The sequence below is a fragment of the Panthera tigris genome, chromosome D3, assembly GCF_018350195.1.
Source record: "Panthera tigris isolate Pti1 chromosome D3, P.tigris_Pti1_mat1.1, whole genome shotgun sequence".
Taxonomy (NCBI): Eukaryota; Metazoa; Chordata; class Mammalia; order Carnivora; family Felidae; genus Panthera; species Panthera tigris.
The window spans coordinates 33,040,377-33,057,686 of NC_056671.1; the positions used below are offsets into that span (position 1 = coordinate 33,040,377).

At 45.1% G+C, this 17,310-nt stretch overlaps 1 protein-coding gene across 8 annotated transcripts in view; it reads right to left on the bottom strand.

Moving 5' to 3' along the window:
• Nucleotides 1-17,310, bottom strand: part of LOC102966393 (piezo-type mechanosensitive ion channel component 2) — a 468,901-nt gene that overhangs the window by 78,974 nt on the left and 372,617 nt on the right. For all 8 annotated transcript variants that reach the window (XM_042961476.1, XM_042961473.1, XM_042961474.1 and 5 more), the window contains 8 exons: nucleotides 11,182-11,358; nucleotides 10,798-10,923; nucleotides 9,218-9,418; nucleotides 8,299-8,503; nucleotides 8,076-8,177; nucleotides 6,795-6,960; nucleotides 3,024-3,267; nucleotides 573-669 (listed from right to left, as the gene is read on the bottom strand). In XM_042961476.1, coding sequence (XP_042817410.1) covers nucleotides 573-669; nucleotides 3,024-3,267; nucleotides 6,795-6,960; nucleotides 8,076-8,177; nucleotides 8,299-8,503; nucleotides 9,218-9,418; nucleotides 10,798-10,923; nucleotides 11,182-11,358 — 1,318 coding nt within the window. The remainder of the gene's footprint in view (nucleotides 1-572; nucleotides 670-3,023; nucleotides 3,268-6,794; nucleotides 6,961-8,075; nucleotides 8,178-8,298; nucleotides 8,504-9,217; nucleotides 9,419-10,797; nucleotides 10,924-11,181; nucleotides 11,359-17,310) is intronic.

A 17,310-nucleotide genomic window follows, 5' to 3' on the forward strand; every position in this document is an offset into this window, starting at 1 on the left:
TTTCTGTTTTGTTTTGTTTTTTCATTTTATTTACTTTATTTAAAATAAGTTTTTTTTAGTGTTTGTTTATTTTTGAGAGAGAGAGAGAGAGAGAGAGAGAGAGAGACAGACAGAGAATGTGTACGCATGTGCATGCAAGTTGGGGAGGGGCAGAGAGAGAGGGAGACCCAGGATCTGAAGTAGGCTACAGGCTCTGGGCTGTCAGCACAGAGCCTAACCTGAGGCTCAAAGTCATGAACCATGAGATCATGACCTGAGCTGAAGTTGGACACTTAACCAACTCAGCCACCCAGGCGCCCCTCATTTTATTTATTTTAGAGAGAGAGAGAGAGAGAGAGAGAGAGAGAGAGAGAGAGATAACACAAGTGGTGAGAGAGGCAGAAGGAGAGAAAGAATCCTAAGTACGTAGGGCTCAATACTACAACCCTGGGATCATGACCTGAGCCAAAATCAAGAGTTGAAAGCTCAGTGGAGCCACCCAGGTGCGCCTTTGGCCCGATTTTAACATTAGAACAATACAACTGTTCTTCTTTCCCTGCCCTCCCACTTCCAAATTTGCTTTTCATACTTACGCATTTTATAGCCTTTGACTGTACAGGCCAGGCTGAACGCTTGGATCAACCAGCAACTATTTTGAACCAATTTTTCAATGTATCCACACGCTCCTATCTGAAAAACAAATGGGAGTGGCAAACTGTGAAACCCTGCACCCAGAAAAAGAGGTTGGTGTCTTGTGATCTCCGTAAGTGCAAGAATTCATGAAGTCTCTATGCTAACGATTCCAGAGGTAACCTGTAGTACGTAAATTTCAGTCACCATGGGGCAATGCATTTGATGCTTTAGAAGTACCATAGTTGCCTGGGGAAAGATAAATCCTATGAGTAAAGGAAGAGTCTTTAGTGTGATGATTTTAGCACTTAGAAACCTCTGTCTTTCCACAGAGAAAATCTTGGACTATTGCAGGAACAAGATGAACTCTGTGATACCAAATGGGTGAGCGATGACCCCCAAGACTTTGATTTTGGTACAGTCACTTTCCCACAAGATCGGACAAATTATACCTATGCTGTTTGCCAGAAGATCATCACAAACATCAGCTGGATGGTTCAGTTCTTAGAATAGGAAAAGAGTATGTATTCTGAGCCTTTTTTGGCCAATTCTCTGGGAAAAGGATTATTCTTTGTTGATTGGCATGTAGTTGTCTCATAACAATGATGCATGTTAAGTTCACATCTTGAGGGGGAAGGAGTTTAAACAAACAATCATTGCCAGCCAAAACATAAAGGTGATGAATGAATTGTGTGTATTTCCTGGGGATATGTGAGGTAGGAAAATGTCATTAGAATTTGCTTCCAAACTGGCAGTTACCCAGCTTGAGTTGCCCTGCCCATTGGAACACGCTTTCCATGTGACGATACCTGTCCTCCATGGTCATGCTTTCATTTGGGTTCTCTAGGTTGGGAATCTCTTCCTCCCTTTGCCTCCCTGGACACCCTTGATTCTGGTTTTCAAGTCTCTGACAGGTTCAAATGGCATCGCGTCTGGAAAGTCAGCTCCCAACTTACTTAAGCAAGGTGTGAGTCACTCCTTTTTTTTGTTCTGGTTTTCCGAAGATGTTGTGATAATTAGCATTAACAGACCAAATTATAATAACTAATAAGTAGGTTTGTTTTCCCTTTTAGAGTGTGAGTTCATTAGGGTAAAACTTGAAGGCAATACTGTACCTAGTTCTTCAAGAGCAAAGTAATGTCTAGCAAAGAACAAGTTTGCAATGTAGGTTTACAGAATGAATGAATGAATGAATGAATGGACTTTGTAGCTACACCATTTTCAGGACTGGTTGTAGGAATCGGCCTCTGGCAACAGATCCCTCACCATCACACTGGCTATTAAATAAAATGTTATTCTGTAGTCCTGTCTCGTACCCTCTCCAAGAGCTTTCAATACTACCCCAAACGTAAATAAAGATCAGTGGGGTAAAATTGCTGCTTAAAAGTCACTTTTACTATCAACTGGTCTTAGACAAAATTTCGGTGGTCTTAGACAAAGTAAATGACTTGAATACATATTCATGGCAACCTACACTTGGCTTTCCAAGACCTCTAAACACAGCAGTACATCTGTCAAAAAAAATTTAAATGCCTTCATAGACTTGCCCGGCGAGCTCATCTTTAAGTAGCCAGGAAGGTGAGAAGCAGGAAATTCTCACATCACGTCTCCTCTAATGCACTATCACTACAAGAGAGTAGTGGACACAAGGATTCGCTTTGACTTAGGCCAGCTAGAGATGTATTAACTCGTTCAGCTCGTGCAAGGCTGCCGTTTAATTTCGTGAAACAAGTAAGTAACTTAAAAGCTGTCCTGTGAGCCAAAGTATTTGATGCAATTCTAGGATTACTAGCGGGCAGTCTAAGTTACCTACCAGGCCAAGGGACAAGTTGTACCCTGAAACATGGATATTTAATAGCAGAGCAGCTAAATTTTGCAGAGGAAGGATATCTGTTTTGCCTCAACCCTCTACTGGCTTAGCTGAGCCCTAATCAGGACCCTTCTTCCCAGAGGTAACCACAAAGTTGCATTCTCCTGTGTGTTTACATCTCATGGGTACATGAAATGTGCATTTAATAGCCCATTCTGCCTCATTCGCCACCCTACAGTGTTACAGAGAACTACGCTCATTTTATTTTGTACTTCCATAATGCTTTCTAGGCAAGCCAACGTGATATGCCTTTGGAAGAGATTCAGTGACTAATTCAGCTCATGAAAGAGCCATTTGGTAGCACAAAGTGTGAATGGTGATAAATTATCCCTCAGAAGAAAGGGGATTTTAACTGAAAAGTACATTTTAGGATGCAAATACACATCCTCTTGTCATGTGACCTTGAGATGCTGACCTTGCAGCATCTCATTTGGGGCTTTTAAGAGAGCAGGGTGACTGGCAATTGGGCTTTTAATAACCACTGAATGGATTGTTTACTCTTGTGCTGAAACCACAAATGTGTTATACAGTGGGAGGCACTTACTGATAATATGTTTTTCATCGTAATCACAAAAACGTTGTATGCAATCAGCCAGTCCCAATAGCGCAGGATGCTCCTGATGGGTTTCAGCAGCAAATCACCCCCAAAGAGCAGGAAATAGAAGCAGGCCACCAAGTAACCCATGCAAAAGATGCTGATCCTGGTTGTCCCCGTGATGAAGATGATTGTGAGGACAAACCAGAAGAGGTAGCTGAAGATGATCACTTTGGACATGTCTAAGTACGATCTGGAAAACAAAACCGAACCATCAAAGGGCAACGATACAAACACACAAAAAAACTAAGTCGAGAGATTCTGCTTTAATGAGGGTAGGAGTTCATATTACTCATTTGACTCTCTTGTAAGCAAGGCAGGCCGTGGGCTCAGTATTCATCTTTCATTCAACACTGCCAGGTCTGTAGGAGATTCTTGCCCAGTTAGTAAGAGACGAAGAGGTAAGCTGGGCAAATACTTGTTAGTATCTTATTTGGGCCAAATTTCCCACAAACAGCAGGATTTTCCGCCTATTACTGGAGTACTCAAAATTCCTCCCTATCTTCCTGTGGGAGGCATGAAAAATTAATTATATGTTAGAAGAAATTCTAAGATACAGATGCCTTCTGAAGCAAGAGAACAGGGAAGAATGGATTCACTTTCAATGAACTAGACATTAATAGATAAAACGAATCCGTGTTCTACCCGAAGGTCTTACTGGAGATGGAAGTCTGTCCCTGCAGATGAGTAGTAATTCTCACAAAGCATACACGGTCATGGTGAAGCTTGTAGGCTCTGTCCAACACTGTGTCTTTGGATGGCATCAAGATTCCTTTTTGGGGAGTAATTTTCCTTGTGACCTTCCTGATGAAAGGTGAGGCAGCCTGTAGGTCACTCACTGTGCAATAAATGGCAGCTGCTGGGAGCTTCGGAGCATGGGTCACTGACAGCTGAGGGAAGTGGTACCCACAGGCCAAGACCCATCTGTTTGTTTAATTAGAGCTTCTTTAACTTGAATGTTTTGCTTTAGCTATTTCTCTTCCCAGGTAAGGGCAAATGCATAGTAGAACCAATTGTAGGTCAGTTATTTGATGAATGAGCTGTGATTTTGTAAGAGTTAACAAGTAATTTCTTGATAAAATCTGGACTCCACTACTCAGCATCATTAGAGAACATCGTTCCTAAAAGTACACTGTCACATAAGCAACCTTTTGAACTTAACCCTTTGGGGACTAAAACACTCAATTCTTTAAAATTGTTTCCTGAAATGTTCATCTTAGATCTATTTCACTCTTCTTTACCTTCCTCCCCAAAGGAGAATGAATAACATGTAAGTATATGTCAGGATCCCGGAAGCACTGCAGGTGAAATTAATGATTCAGACGAGGGGTAACAGGGCCTTCTGGTGTGTGTGTGTACGTGTGTGCGCTCTGGAGTCAGCAGAATCAGCCTGCTGGTATTCTGTGTGTGTACAGAAACGTGTGTGGTAGTGCACCATGTGCTTTCCATGGATTTCCCTTCCTTGCCTGCAGTTGCTTCTCATTCCTGCTCCAGGGGTCCTGGCCTCCACTCCTCAGCACTTCACCTGCTTTAGTCTCAGGTATCATTAAGACCAAGCTTGTGAGGGCCATATGGAAAAGTCTAGTCAAGGTGCCCTGAAGAGGAGCCTCATGGGCCCCGGAGCACATGAATGAGCCATGGTGGCATGTCATGAGGTTAAGAGGCTCCTTTCCAGAGCGGCCGAGCACGTGCCACGGAGAGGGTGTGTGGGACTCCACGGTGCCCCCGACCGCCAAGTGCTTGCTAGCTTCCAGCTCGTGACTGTGCTTTGTGGTGGGTCACTCCCTGACGCGTACTTGTCCGGCAGCCCTAATTGGGAAACAAAACTAAAAGCTTGAAGTAATTCCATCTTGAAAAGATATCACTTTAAAAATCAGTGGTGCACAAGCATTATCTTGTTGACGTTTTAGGCTTTTCATAAGTGCAATGTAGAGTTGAATACATGTCTTTTTCCCTTTAAAATAGGGAATAAGATGAGCTGCACTGATTTTTTTTTCCCCTTAGTATCACAGAGAAGAGGTAGAAAGTGGAAGTCCTAGCTTATATTCGTGTTTAGTATGATACATTATTCCTAGAAGGAATCTATAGGTCTACATAGCTTATCATATTATTTATTTATTTATTTATTTATTTATTTATGTGTGTATTTATTTATTTATATTTATTATTTTTTTTGAGAGAGAGAGAGCACGAGCTGGGGAGAGGCAGAGAGAGAGAGGGAGAGAGAGAATCCCAATCAGTGCAGAGCCCGACACGGGGCTTGAACTCACAAACCGTGAGATCATGACCTGAGCCATAATCAACAGTCAGATGCTTAACTGACTGAGCCACCCAGGTGCCCCTACATAGCTTATCATTTTAAAGCAAATTCACTTATTGGTTTGTTCAGTATACGCTGAGCTCTTAGGCCACAGAAGGGCCTCAGCTCCCAGGTACTGGAGCTGGGTTGATTGGCTTCAGATCCTTGCTCAGATTCCTGATCCACAAAATGGCAATAACAGTATCTCATAGGTGGTCGTTAGGGTCAGATGGCTTCATCCATGTAAAGCACCTGGAACAGAGACTGGCACTCTGCAAGCACTCAGTTATCGCTGTTATTAACATTGCTATATGCATTATAGGCCAAAGACTATCGGTACAGATGGCGGGCAGGCATGTACATGAAAAGTAAGTTAGAAGTGGACTTTGCCCTAAGTTGCCTATATTTTAGACTGGGGGTGGAATAGGTTGAGATTCTTCAAATAACAATCCCATGCAAACACGATACTCTGGGAGTCAGAAGCTAGGGAGCAAATCTCAGGTGAGGAGAGGCACACTGGCTTGAACAAGACTGATTTCCACGTGGCACTGATGCACAGCCTCCCCGGGGCCCTGACAGCAGAACTGGAGGGTGGATGCTAGTTAGTGAGGATCGGCAAGTCCAAGGGCACACAGCTAGCGAGGAGGCATAGAACATCCCGCCAGCCTGTCAGATCCCCGACCACAGGGGTGGAGCTGGACTGTGAGAGTTGACTCTGGAGGCAGTGGGATGCCCGCCACAAAGTGGCATCAGGCGAAAAAAGCATGAGGTCTTGGGAACCCAGAGAACACAGAAGGAATGCATAGTGAGAAATTTCGTCAGGTTCAGACACACACTCTGCAGAGGGGACTATCAGGCTGCCCAGATCGGCTGCCACCAGACTGCAGAGGATGGTGGAGGACAGAGGAGGTGCTGCCGGGGGGAAGCCGCACACCCGAGGAGATGGCACATAAGGGGGGGTGCCAGCACAGGACACACTGTGGTTCCCACGGAGCCCACTGGCTATGGGGGGCCAGGAAGGGGAAGAAGGACAGGGGACAAAGATGAGGAACAGGGGATCAGGATGGACAAGGGATGAAGAGGAGTTGGAACAGAAGATAAAGATGGGGGACAGTGAATAAGCGCAGGGGGTCTCTGCTGGAGCACCAGGAAGCAGTATCATGGGCACCAGTCAGTTTGTGTGTGACGAAGCGGAGGGAAACAGAGGGGACGTGTGTGGGTCATGCCGAGGAAAGCGGAAGCAGAACTGTAATTCTGAGACCCAGTCTCCTGATCGCCAAACCCTCTGCATTTATGAGCTTGGCATGTACAGGTAGGTGCCCAGTTTCCCAAGAATGGGGAGAAGGGACCGTGAGCCGAGGTACGTCTTCCAAGTGAAACACACATGCAAAATGGCTTTCGACCCGCACAGCCACCCTCACCTGCAGTGAATGAAATCTGGCACGGGGTTGTGCTGGCTGAAGGAGGCCGCGTCGAGGTTCATGCAGATCTCCACGTTGTCCCCTGCCATGATCCGCACTGCAGCCTTGTTTTCATCCTCAAAGATCTGCCTTTGCAAGGAGGCGCACAGGAGCAGCATGAAGTCATCTGGCAGGACAGAGAGATCACTGAGTCACCTTCTCCTCATCCGGGTTTCCATGATATAGGAAACAGTCTCCACACGGCAGGAGTGGCTCCCCAGATCCCGAGTGAGTTGCATTCCCAAAGTTCCCAATGTGTAGTTCTCCTTGGATTCTCATCTTGGGGCCAAGTCCCACCTTGCCCACCATGGAAGATGCAAGAGGGGGGCACAGACACAGGGGAGCCTGGATTTTGTTTACACATTGGTGGGTATGAGTATCAGGTGATAATCACTAGTCTTAGGACTTGCTTATGGGATGATGTTTACTTGCATTTATCTCCCACCAGAATTTTGAGGAGGCTACTCGAGTACACTTCTCCATCTTTATCTTTTTACTTATGGTAGAGGCAGGTACTTCCGGTTTTCTTCATCCTCTATGGGATCCCCCATTGTACTTGTAACCAGACCCTTTCCGGAGTGGACACGGCAACGAAGGCAGGGAGCTCAGGTGAAGATCATGGCCAGTTACAGGCTGGCAGCCTCCAGCACCAGTGGCTTCGTCGTACTTTATGTTCAACCTGAGTGTGAGTAGGCAGCACGGTCCCTCTGTAGGTGACCCTCTCATCTTAGGTGGGGCTGCTCCAACCTTGGGACCATCAGCCTGCCCTTGGAAGGGCCAGGGGCTACAGCCCGGCACCAGAGCAACTGCAGTTTGGGTAGCATCTTCCTGGCTTCTACCCTCTCAGTTTCAGCTTTCGTCTGTCTGTTCTAGCGGCCTGAAATAACCCACCTCACAAAATACAAGGCTTCCCTCTGCGGTCTGCCTGCTGGAAGGCGGAGGAGTGGTGGTGTGTGTGCGGGGGTGGGGGGTGGCGCTGGAGACTGGGTGTGTGTGGGGGGGCGGTAAAATCATGGAAGTGGATATGGTATTTCCAATGTTTATTTATTAATTTTGCAAATGTAATTGGGCAAGTAGAAGCCATTAAGGACCTGTGATATTAATGCATCAAGACAAGCTTTTACATGATCGCAAAGTGCAGTGGAAGAAGGGGGGGGGCACTAATGCATAACACACGAAGAAGACTTCGCAAAGAGAAAACCAAACCCCAGTGCTCCGTGGCCCCGGGGCTGCAACACTTACAGACAAGAAACACGGGGTTGGGCCGCACGATGAAGTCTGGGAAGTACAGCCACTTTATGATGTTGTCGTTGAAGCTAGCACCCTTGAATCTCCACGGGTAATCTGCAGGGAGGGAAGTGGTAAAGAGCAAAATCAATACACTTCTTCACTGCCCTCGCCCCAACTGTCCACAACATAAGGGCTGATTACAAGAGCGGCGGGCTCCTGGGGAGAGCCCACTCACCCCTGCAAGGAGCCGGAGGGACGCCGATGCAGATGAAATACTGGAAGGTGATGATGCATGCCAGGAAGCAGCAGTACTTGGGCCAGATCTCAGCAATGGCCTTTCTTCTGCGCCGATACAAGACAGCGATTAGCCAGCAGGCGTGAATCATGGCATAGAAATCCATTCGCTGACCGATTACATTAACTGACATTAGGAAACAGGTCTGTATAAGGATGAAAAGAAGAAAAAAAAAAAACAAAACAAAACCAAGAAACAAAAAACAATCGGATTTACAGAGAAGGGGAGTGGTGTCACCTGTCAGCCCTGGGCAGGTGCCTCAGAGACCTGCATTCCTGAGGGTAGGTCTGTCTACACACGTTCACCAAGTCTTGCCTCTTGGGGTGTCTTTCAGCATGAAGACTGAAATAGCATATAAATTACTGCCAAGGGAAAGACTGACTACATCACTGTTAACAAGAGCCGCTTCACACTGTGAAGAGAATACAGCTATGATCTCTTCATGTTCCAAATGTGCTCCGTTAAGAGACAGGCACCTACCGCAACCCTTTCAGGTCAAAGCAGTTCATTTTGGCTCAAGTTAAACTTTCAGAAAGAATGCGCAGAACACAAAGAAGATTTGTAACACATTAAAGAAACCAGTTAAAATGACAAAGTGGTATTCATGCATCTGTAAGGCTACAGAGATCCAGAGGGGCCAAGTTCATGGCTCCAGAGTATGGAGCACTGGCCTTGGTCTTAGAAAACTTTCAGCCAGGCCAGCTTAACCCTTTAGGAGAATCTCTTTCTGCTGATCTGAAGAAGACAGTCATCACAGCATGGAGGTGTACAAGTAAGCTCCAGTGGCCAACTGACCAAAAACAGCGATTGGGACTTTCACAGAAAACAGAAAAAAATATATGTCAGCAAAGAAACTCACCTCCAGACCAAACTTGTAGAAGAAGTAATTTATGAAATATTTGGCACAATTAATAAGTCCATCATCTAGATGGAGTCTTGTAATGTCATGAAAGATGGTTTTAGACACAGGGGCCATGAGGTTGTTTCGACCTCGATAGTATTCCTGATGGCGGTAAATTGTAACCTCAAAGGCCAGAATGGCCAGCATCAGCAGATTATTCTACAAAGCAAGAAAACACAATTGTGCGAAGCCAAACGCTTGAGCTGGGTAATTTTAAACAATCCCCACAATATATTATTTCTTTTTCCCATTCGTGGTGTCTAGAAGAACAATGCTTTATAAAATCCCCCCTCTATAAAAGCCTTGGGTTCAATGTTCATTTTCCCTATGGTACGGTAATGAGGTGGAGTTATGTGCATTCTGCCAATCAGGGTGATTCCCGTGATACTAGGATCTAGAAACTCTAGACAGAGGGCTGGTGATGCTCATACCTGTTTCTGGAAAAGTACACTACCCATAGGAAGATGCAGTGAGCGGTTGCCTGGGGAGGGTGGTCCACCTCGTTTGCAAGTAAAGGTGCAAAACAGTACAGGGCCATCTGGGAAACACACTAAAGCTGGAGCAGAAATCTTTTAACACCTCGGAAATCTGGCTAGAGAGAGCTGCACGCTGACAAGCATGCTCCTTATGACAAAGTAATCATAATCATACTGAAAGTCGTTAACATTTATGGAACCTTATGTGGCCAGACACTGTTCTGATTGCTCTTTTCAAATACCAGCTCCTTTTACCCTTATAATAGGTCTTGATGGTGGAGAGCATTTGTATTGCTGCACATGATGTCTGTCATATGAGAAGAGAAAGCTACACACAAAAACGGGATGCCTTGTACATTTAAAAATTCCAGGCATTGAGTATAAATGCTTTTTTTTTTTTAAAGTGTTTCTGTCAGTGTGTTAAGAAGACTGCTCAGATCATCCAATCAAACTAAAATAGGAACAGTCTAAAGTATATACTGCTTTCATTCTGTTTGTTAGGACTGGTTGCAAGTTTCTTTTCAAAGATATGTTGTTTAAAATTGTATTCCCTTTAAATATAATACATGTTTTTCATTAAACATTATAGAGACATAGAATTCAGACAGCAAAAATTACTCATAAATCTGAGCTGCTTCTCAGAAATAACCACTATATACAATTTGGTATATTTTACTCAATGTTTTTCTTTGCATCTAGAAGAGATCATATGATGCATATGGTGTATTGAAATTTGCTTTTTTTTTTTTTAAAAAAAGTTAATATATTTTGGACATCGTTCAACATCTCACAGTATCAGTCTACAATCTTTTAGTGGTTACATCATATTCCAGTGAATATTACATTTGTTATACTTTATTCAATCAATTTCAAACTACTTGATCAATTTGTTTGGTACAATGCAACACTGATGGTCATGTTTAGTCATTTGTTTTAAAGGTGACCCCAAATGTCACATAAAAAGGTTAGCTTCCTCTCAAATGTGATATCAGAGGTCTCAAGGCAGAGGATCTCAGGCATTAACTGTGCAGAGGCACAAGCGAAGCATGACGGAGGCCTTACCCTCAGGTAGACGAGCAGAGGGGAAGATTTCCTCAGGCCGACCCATTCTGTTGGGTCAATAGGAGTGCTGTAGAGTTGAGACTTGTTCAACTGGTGGATGGGTATATTCGTTTGGTTTTCATTTGGCTGAAAAGAAGAGAACATGGGGTTAAAAATTTCTCCTTCAGCTTCCAGCAAAGGGACCTGGGGGGGCAGGGAGGGAAAGATCCACTTCAGGGGGAAGATCTTACTTAGCATGAGAAGAGAAGAAGGGTCAGAACATATCCAACATGGCTGAGGTGACTGAAAAGCCAGGCAGAATGTTCCTGGGGGTATGGGTTTCCCAATAACCGCCTAGCTTCCCTAAGCCCCAGTCAAGAAGATTCCCCTCTCTTTGAGGCTCACCAAGGAACAGTTAACAGAAAAGTTCTCAGGCTTAATGGTTTGCAGCTGGTACAACATTTTGCAGACGATGATCACACACGTCCAGACGGTGCAGACACTTGAAGCCAGACGGCGTAGCTTGGCGTATGGCAGAGCAAAAGCCCAAGAAATCAAAAATACAGAGTTGAACAGTGACACCTGAAAACATAAAAATCAGAAATGGGGACAAAAATACATAATAGGGCATAACATCCACACAATGTGGCAACTCGACTTATTCAGTTCTGCAGAGTTTGATGGAGTTCCCAGCACACACAGGGCATTGCCCTATGTGTGTATGTGTGGAGATATCTCATATGGCAGAAAGATACATAACCAGGATATGTTAATACAGTGTAGTATTGGCTCAACTACAGATGGGAACAGGCTTCTATGAGAATACCCAGAGGGGGTCCTTGGCCAATGTGGAACTTCCAGAACATTTCCCGGAAGAGATACTGCCTGAGCGAAGCCTTGAAAGATGCATAAAGCCAGCCAGGCCAAGAAAGATGAGAAGCATATTCCAGGTAAAGGATGTAGAAGAAAAGGAAGGAAAGCATGAGGTGGCATAGTAGGGACAGGTGATCACAAACAACTGGAAATTCTGGAGTTGAACACAGTGAGCTGCAGCAGCAAATGAGGCTCGAGATGCAGCTGGGTGCTGAACTTTTATGGACCTTTTTTAAACCATGCTCTGGCCTATGAACACCTTGTGCAGAAAATAGAGAGCCAAGGGGCGCCCGGGTGGCTCAGTCGGTTGGGCATCCGACTTCGGCTCAGGTCATGATAGTGCGGTTCGTGACTTCGAGCCCCGCATCCGGCTCTGCGCTGACAGCTCGGAGCCTGGAGCCTGCTTTGGATTCTGTGTCTCCTCCTCTCTCTGCCTCTCCCCTGCCCATGCTCTGTCTCTCTCTGTCTCTCAATAATAAATAAACGTTAAAAAAAATTAAAAAACAAAAAAACAAAAAGAAAATAGAGAGCGAAGACTTCCCAGGGAAAATCTTCAGGAAAGACTTTCATTTGTTGAAATAAGTATGACTGAAGAATGGAGGTACATCACCTTCAATGAGAGGTGAGGAGACCAGCTTACATGTGCTGCCAGGAAAGCATGACCAGAGCCCAAACTAGGGCAGTGGAGCAGAGACGGGGATGAGTCACAGATTTGAGATGGGTCGTAAAACTAGCTGGAGTTGTTGGCTGGTTGGCTTGGAGGTGGTGATGGGTGGGGTAAAGGAGGAGCCATAAGAATGCCTCCCAGGTTTCTGGCTTGGGAGCCAGAGCCTTGAGAAGATGACAGTGCCCTACTGAGATATGATCTTGTGGGGGGAGGGGGCAGTGTAAAGAGGGAAGGCAGTGACTGCAGCTTGGGTGTAGACTCCATGTATGTTTATCAATCAGGTGATATGTCCACTCATTTCCAACTGTTCTCCATAGCCAATGGTTCGCTGAACAATATGGAAGCACAGCCATCTTACTCATCCATGGAAAACACTCATGTGATTAAAATAATGATTAAAATAATATCTTAATAATGGGGCGCCTGGGTGGCTCTGTCGGTTGAGCGTCCGACTTCGGCTCAGGTCATGATCTCACACTCCGTGAGTTCGAGCCCCGCATCGGGCTGTGTGCTGACAGCTCAGAGCCTGGAGCCCGCTTCAGATTCTGTGTTTCCCCTTCTCTCTGCCCCTCCCCTGCTCACGCTCGGTCTCTCTCTGTCTCAAAAATAAATAAAAACATTAAAGAAAAATTAAAAAAAAATATCTTAATATTGTTAAAGTAATGTCCTAAGAACATTCAATATTATCGGCATGAATTAATTAACATTAGCAGCATGTGCTCAATTGATAAAATTCAACAGGTACAAAGGGCTAAGCACACTATGGGCTATCAAAAACATGGATGCCTGTTTGGTCTATAAAACTAAAGAACAGGAAGTGTGGAGATTCCAGGACAGTATTTAATTCTGTAATTTGTTAGCTACTACTTTTCTACTTAATTATTTGTCACTGTCCAAGGCAAGGGACCTCTCTGGGAACTAAGGGCTGAAATATTAGGGTAGTAAGAACTGCCTTACAGAATTAATTGAGGAGGAAAGAAATATTGCCCTGTGAACTATACAACACTCACAAACACAACAAATGTTACATTTTAACAAAATACTTTGATGGCTAAGTGACTCATCCTCAGTCATCGGCAAGTGTCATGTTAACTGGGATATTAAAAAACATCCTTTCCTCCTCAATTAATTCTGTAAGCCTAGTAAAGCTACTATGACATTAAGGCTCTTCATTATTCCTTTTATTATGTATTTAAGGCACCGGGTATAAAAACAGCACAATGAATTTACATACAACTCTTCATCTTTTGAGTGTTAGAGAAAGAGAAGAAAAGATCTATTTTATTAAGTCTTAATTAGGTTCAAAGTATCCTATCCTGTGTGGCTCCCCGGCCTCAAGAAACATATGAGGCAGCGCAGAATAGAACTGCATAAAGGGCTCATGACAATATGGTGGAGGGGATATCTGCCTGGGCTGATGCTGGCTGTACAGGAGCACAGGGCTGAATGGCTAGTCAGGGATTAGGGAAGATTGCTCAAGGGCATTCAATCTAAACTGAGGCCAGAGGTACAAATAGGAGTTAGCCAGGCAGAGGAACTGTAGGGATGGGGCCTTCTGGAGAGAGCGAGCATGGAGTGGATGTCCTTGGTGCAGCAAGAAGCTCACTAGGAGAGGACTGTGATCAGGGTCCCTGTAGAAGGCTTTGGGATCCACCTAGGTAGGCTAGGGTGTTTGGGAAAGAAAATGGCGAAGCGCTCTAGGGCCAGATCATGGGGGTCCTGTATCTCATGTTTGTGAGGACAGGAGAGCTGGTGAAGGTTTTTGAGTTGAGGATTAACAGGATCATATTTATACACTGGTAAGAGGTTCTGGCTGCATGATGGAATACATACTGGCAGGAGAAGAGGTTGGAACAGGGTTGGACATCTGGTAGAGTAATCTAATAGGGAACTGCTGTGGAGGTAGGGAACTCAGTTTGAGACATATTTAGTTGAAGGTGCTTTGGGGACATTCAGGGATAAGGTCATGTCCAGCTGTTACTTGGAGAAACGGGCCTGGAATTCAAAGAATGGACAGGATGAAGGCACAGATTTATAATTCTTGCACGTAATTAGCAAGTGAACCACAGGAGCTCATGAGACCACCCACAGGGGGTCTCGAATCAGAAAAGGGGGCTGCGGATGAAACCTAAGGAAGAGAGGGGTTGGTGGGAGGAGAAGGAGGCCACAAATGAGGCAGAAGGGAGGCCACAGAAGTGTGCTGTTTTGGAAGATGACAAAAGCGCTTCAAGGACAAGGAAATGATTGTCAATATCCAATGTCATAGAGAATCAGGAAAATGAGGACTGAACAGCTTCTGTGAGGTGGGAAAACAGGGACTTGGAGAAGGACCATACTTTGTTCAATACAATCATGGTTGACAACGGTTTCATCCTTTCCCTGGTGGTAGGAATCTCGTGAAATGTCCTTTAAAAAGCAAAAAACAAAGACAAATACCTGGAACCCAACCAATATCTGATGAACCAGAATTTGTAGGGAAAGAGCTGGGTCATCCATGTACCTAACAAGTATCCAGGTAACAAGTATCAAGTAACTTGGGAAAGTAATTTTATGCCTCAAGCCTTCCTCACAAAACATTTTTCCACAAATTGCCATTTTCTCTGAATATAAACTTGTAAGGCTTGAGGCCACTGCCTTGAAAGAGGGGTCCCTGAAAACCGTGGTTCCCCAGCCGTGTGTTGGCCCAGCTGGCCTCCTCCCTCAGAGCACCTGCAGCTTCGGTGATCACTTTCACAGTGACACACCCCTGCATGACACCCTTCCCTTGCACTCACAGCCTCCTGGGGGCCCCTCTAATCTGGCCGTTAATGTGACTTTGGCTTCATTTGCCAGCCATGACCATCAGACTGCGAGAGAGACAAGAGATGTGTCTTTCATACTTTTGTGCCAACGTCTAGCACAGTATAAGCATTCAGCTTATTGTAATTTAAGTACATAACAAAGGCTAAATGAATGGTGAGTGAGAGTGAGAATCATAATGAAACATCAACTGACATCTGGGGACAATCTCAAGCTTTCAAGGTTTTATTTATTTCCTTCAGTCAGTAAACATTTATTGAGCTTCCACAATTGGCCAGCCTCCAGAGGAGCTGGTCAGGGTACTAAAATAAGGTGTGGCCCCTTCCTCAAAGAATAACCTGATCTCTCAGAGCTTTCTAGGAATGTAGTTGCACATACAAAAAGAAGACAATGTTATATATATTTAAAATCTAGGTCCTTCCTATGTGGTGTTGCTCTGGTAAGAGGAGGTGATGTAAAAGAAAGGCCTCTGTTGGGGCGCCTGGGTGGCTCAGTCAGTTAAGCGTCCATCTCTTGGTTTTGGCTCAGGTCACGATCTCCCCGTTCATGATTTCTAGTCCCGCGTCCCCGTGTCCGGCTGTGTACTGACAGCATAGAGCCTGCTTGGGATTCTCTCTCTCCTTTTGCTTTGCCCTTCTCCCTGCTCACTCTCTCTGTCTCTGTCTCTCAAAAGAAATAAGTAAACTTAAAAAAATAAAATAAAAGAAAGGCCTCTGCAACAAATTCTTTCTCATGGCCTCTTCTTCCTCAGATGCCCATGATGATAACCTTGGAAAGGTTTAATGTTTGATTCCAAAATGACCTGAGAAATGGCCCCGAAAGTTTGTGAAAACAAGTGGCCTTGCTGATGACCTTAGATAAGGATGAAGACTTCACTGGGGTTGTTGACTTTGTTCTCATTTTGCCATTTACTGATCAGCAATGTTTGAGAAAGAGTATCTTTTGCACTAATCAAAATCAATAAGCTACAAATGGAAAATATATGTAGCAAATGTCATTGCTGATGGGCTTCTTTGGCTGAGGATAAGCCAAGCCTTCAAAGCAGAAAAGGCCCCTGCAGGTATAAACTTGTGCACAAGTTGTGCACCTCAGAGGTGCACAAAGTTGGGGGGTTGCTGTTCGCAGGTGAACACTGCCCCCGGAACTGTGCAACATGGTTCCCCTCCTGCCCATTCCCCCACCATGAGAATCCCCATACACTTGCCTCTGTTATAATCAGATAAGATTTAGACACATCATAGCCTGGATTGGCACGCAGCTCCTTACAAGAGTCAATGGTTGTCTTTCTTCCCCAACTGTACTCAGTATAGAAAGACTTCAGTCAAAGCCACATGAGGCACCAAGTTAGAATGGATGGAAGTAAAAGATTCCAAAATGAAGTATTAGCCAGCTATGTAGACATTTCAAATCAAAATCGTTGATGGAAATCCATTTAGAGGTCTTTAAGGCACTCTGAGAGGGTACAGATGGGTCAAGATGGTGAAGTTGACAGGACAGAGTGTGAAGAAATTTCTTTGTATGAGGTGCTTCTGTCAGTCCCCCCTTACGAGGTGATGGGGTGGGAAGGAAGGGATGCTACATTCTTCACCCAAACCCCAAGCGAGCAAGGAGCTCCAAGCAGCACCACGCAGAGACGCTGATGTGTGTACTCTGCGGTCTGGACACTGATGTCCAACTTCAGCCAGGAAATCCGGCTGCCAGGGATTTGGTGAGTAGGCACAGGAGTTGCCTCATGGGGACCCACATACACTAGCAGTGTGAGTGCTGCCTTTGGACCTGAATCGTGAGAGAGAGAGAGAGAAAGAGAGAGTGCCCAGAGCTATTCTAAGTCCCGCTCGGGGACACTGGCCGCACGGGTGACGAGACTCCAATGGAAAGTGTCCGGAAGGAGAGGATGCTGGGAAACCAGGAGGTAGAAGAGCCCCATGAGAGAAAGGGAAGATTTGATCCCCTCCAGCTCAGTGTGAGGCCGTCCTACGATAGCACACCACCATTCCTGCCTGACGCTGTGGTTCAGCCCGGGAGGTCACGTAACGGAAGTTAGTTCACTGGAAGTGGGGGTAAGGAGGAAGGCAGTGAGGGGAGGTATGTGTGAGAAAGAAAGAAGCCACTAGAAAAGGATTTGCTTCTACCTGGAAAGAGATCAGAGTTCAGGTGTTGGCAAGGATGTGGAGAAAGGGGAACCCTCTTGCACT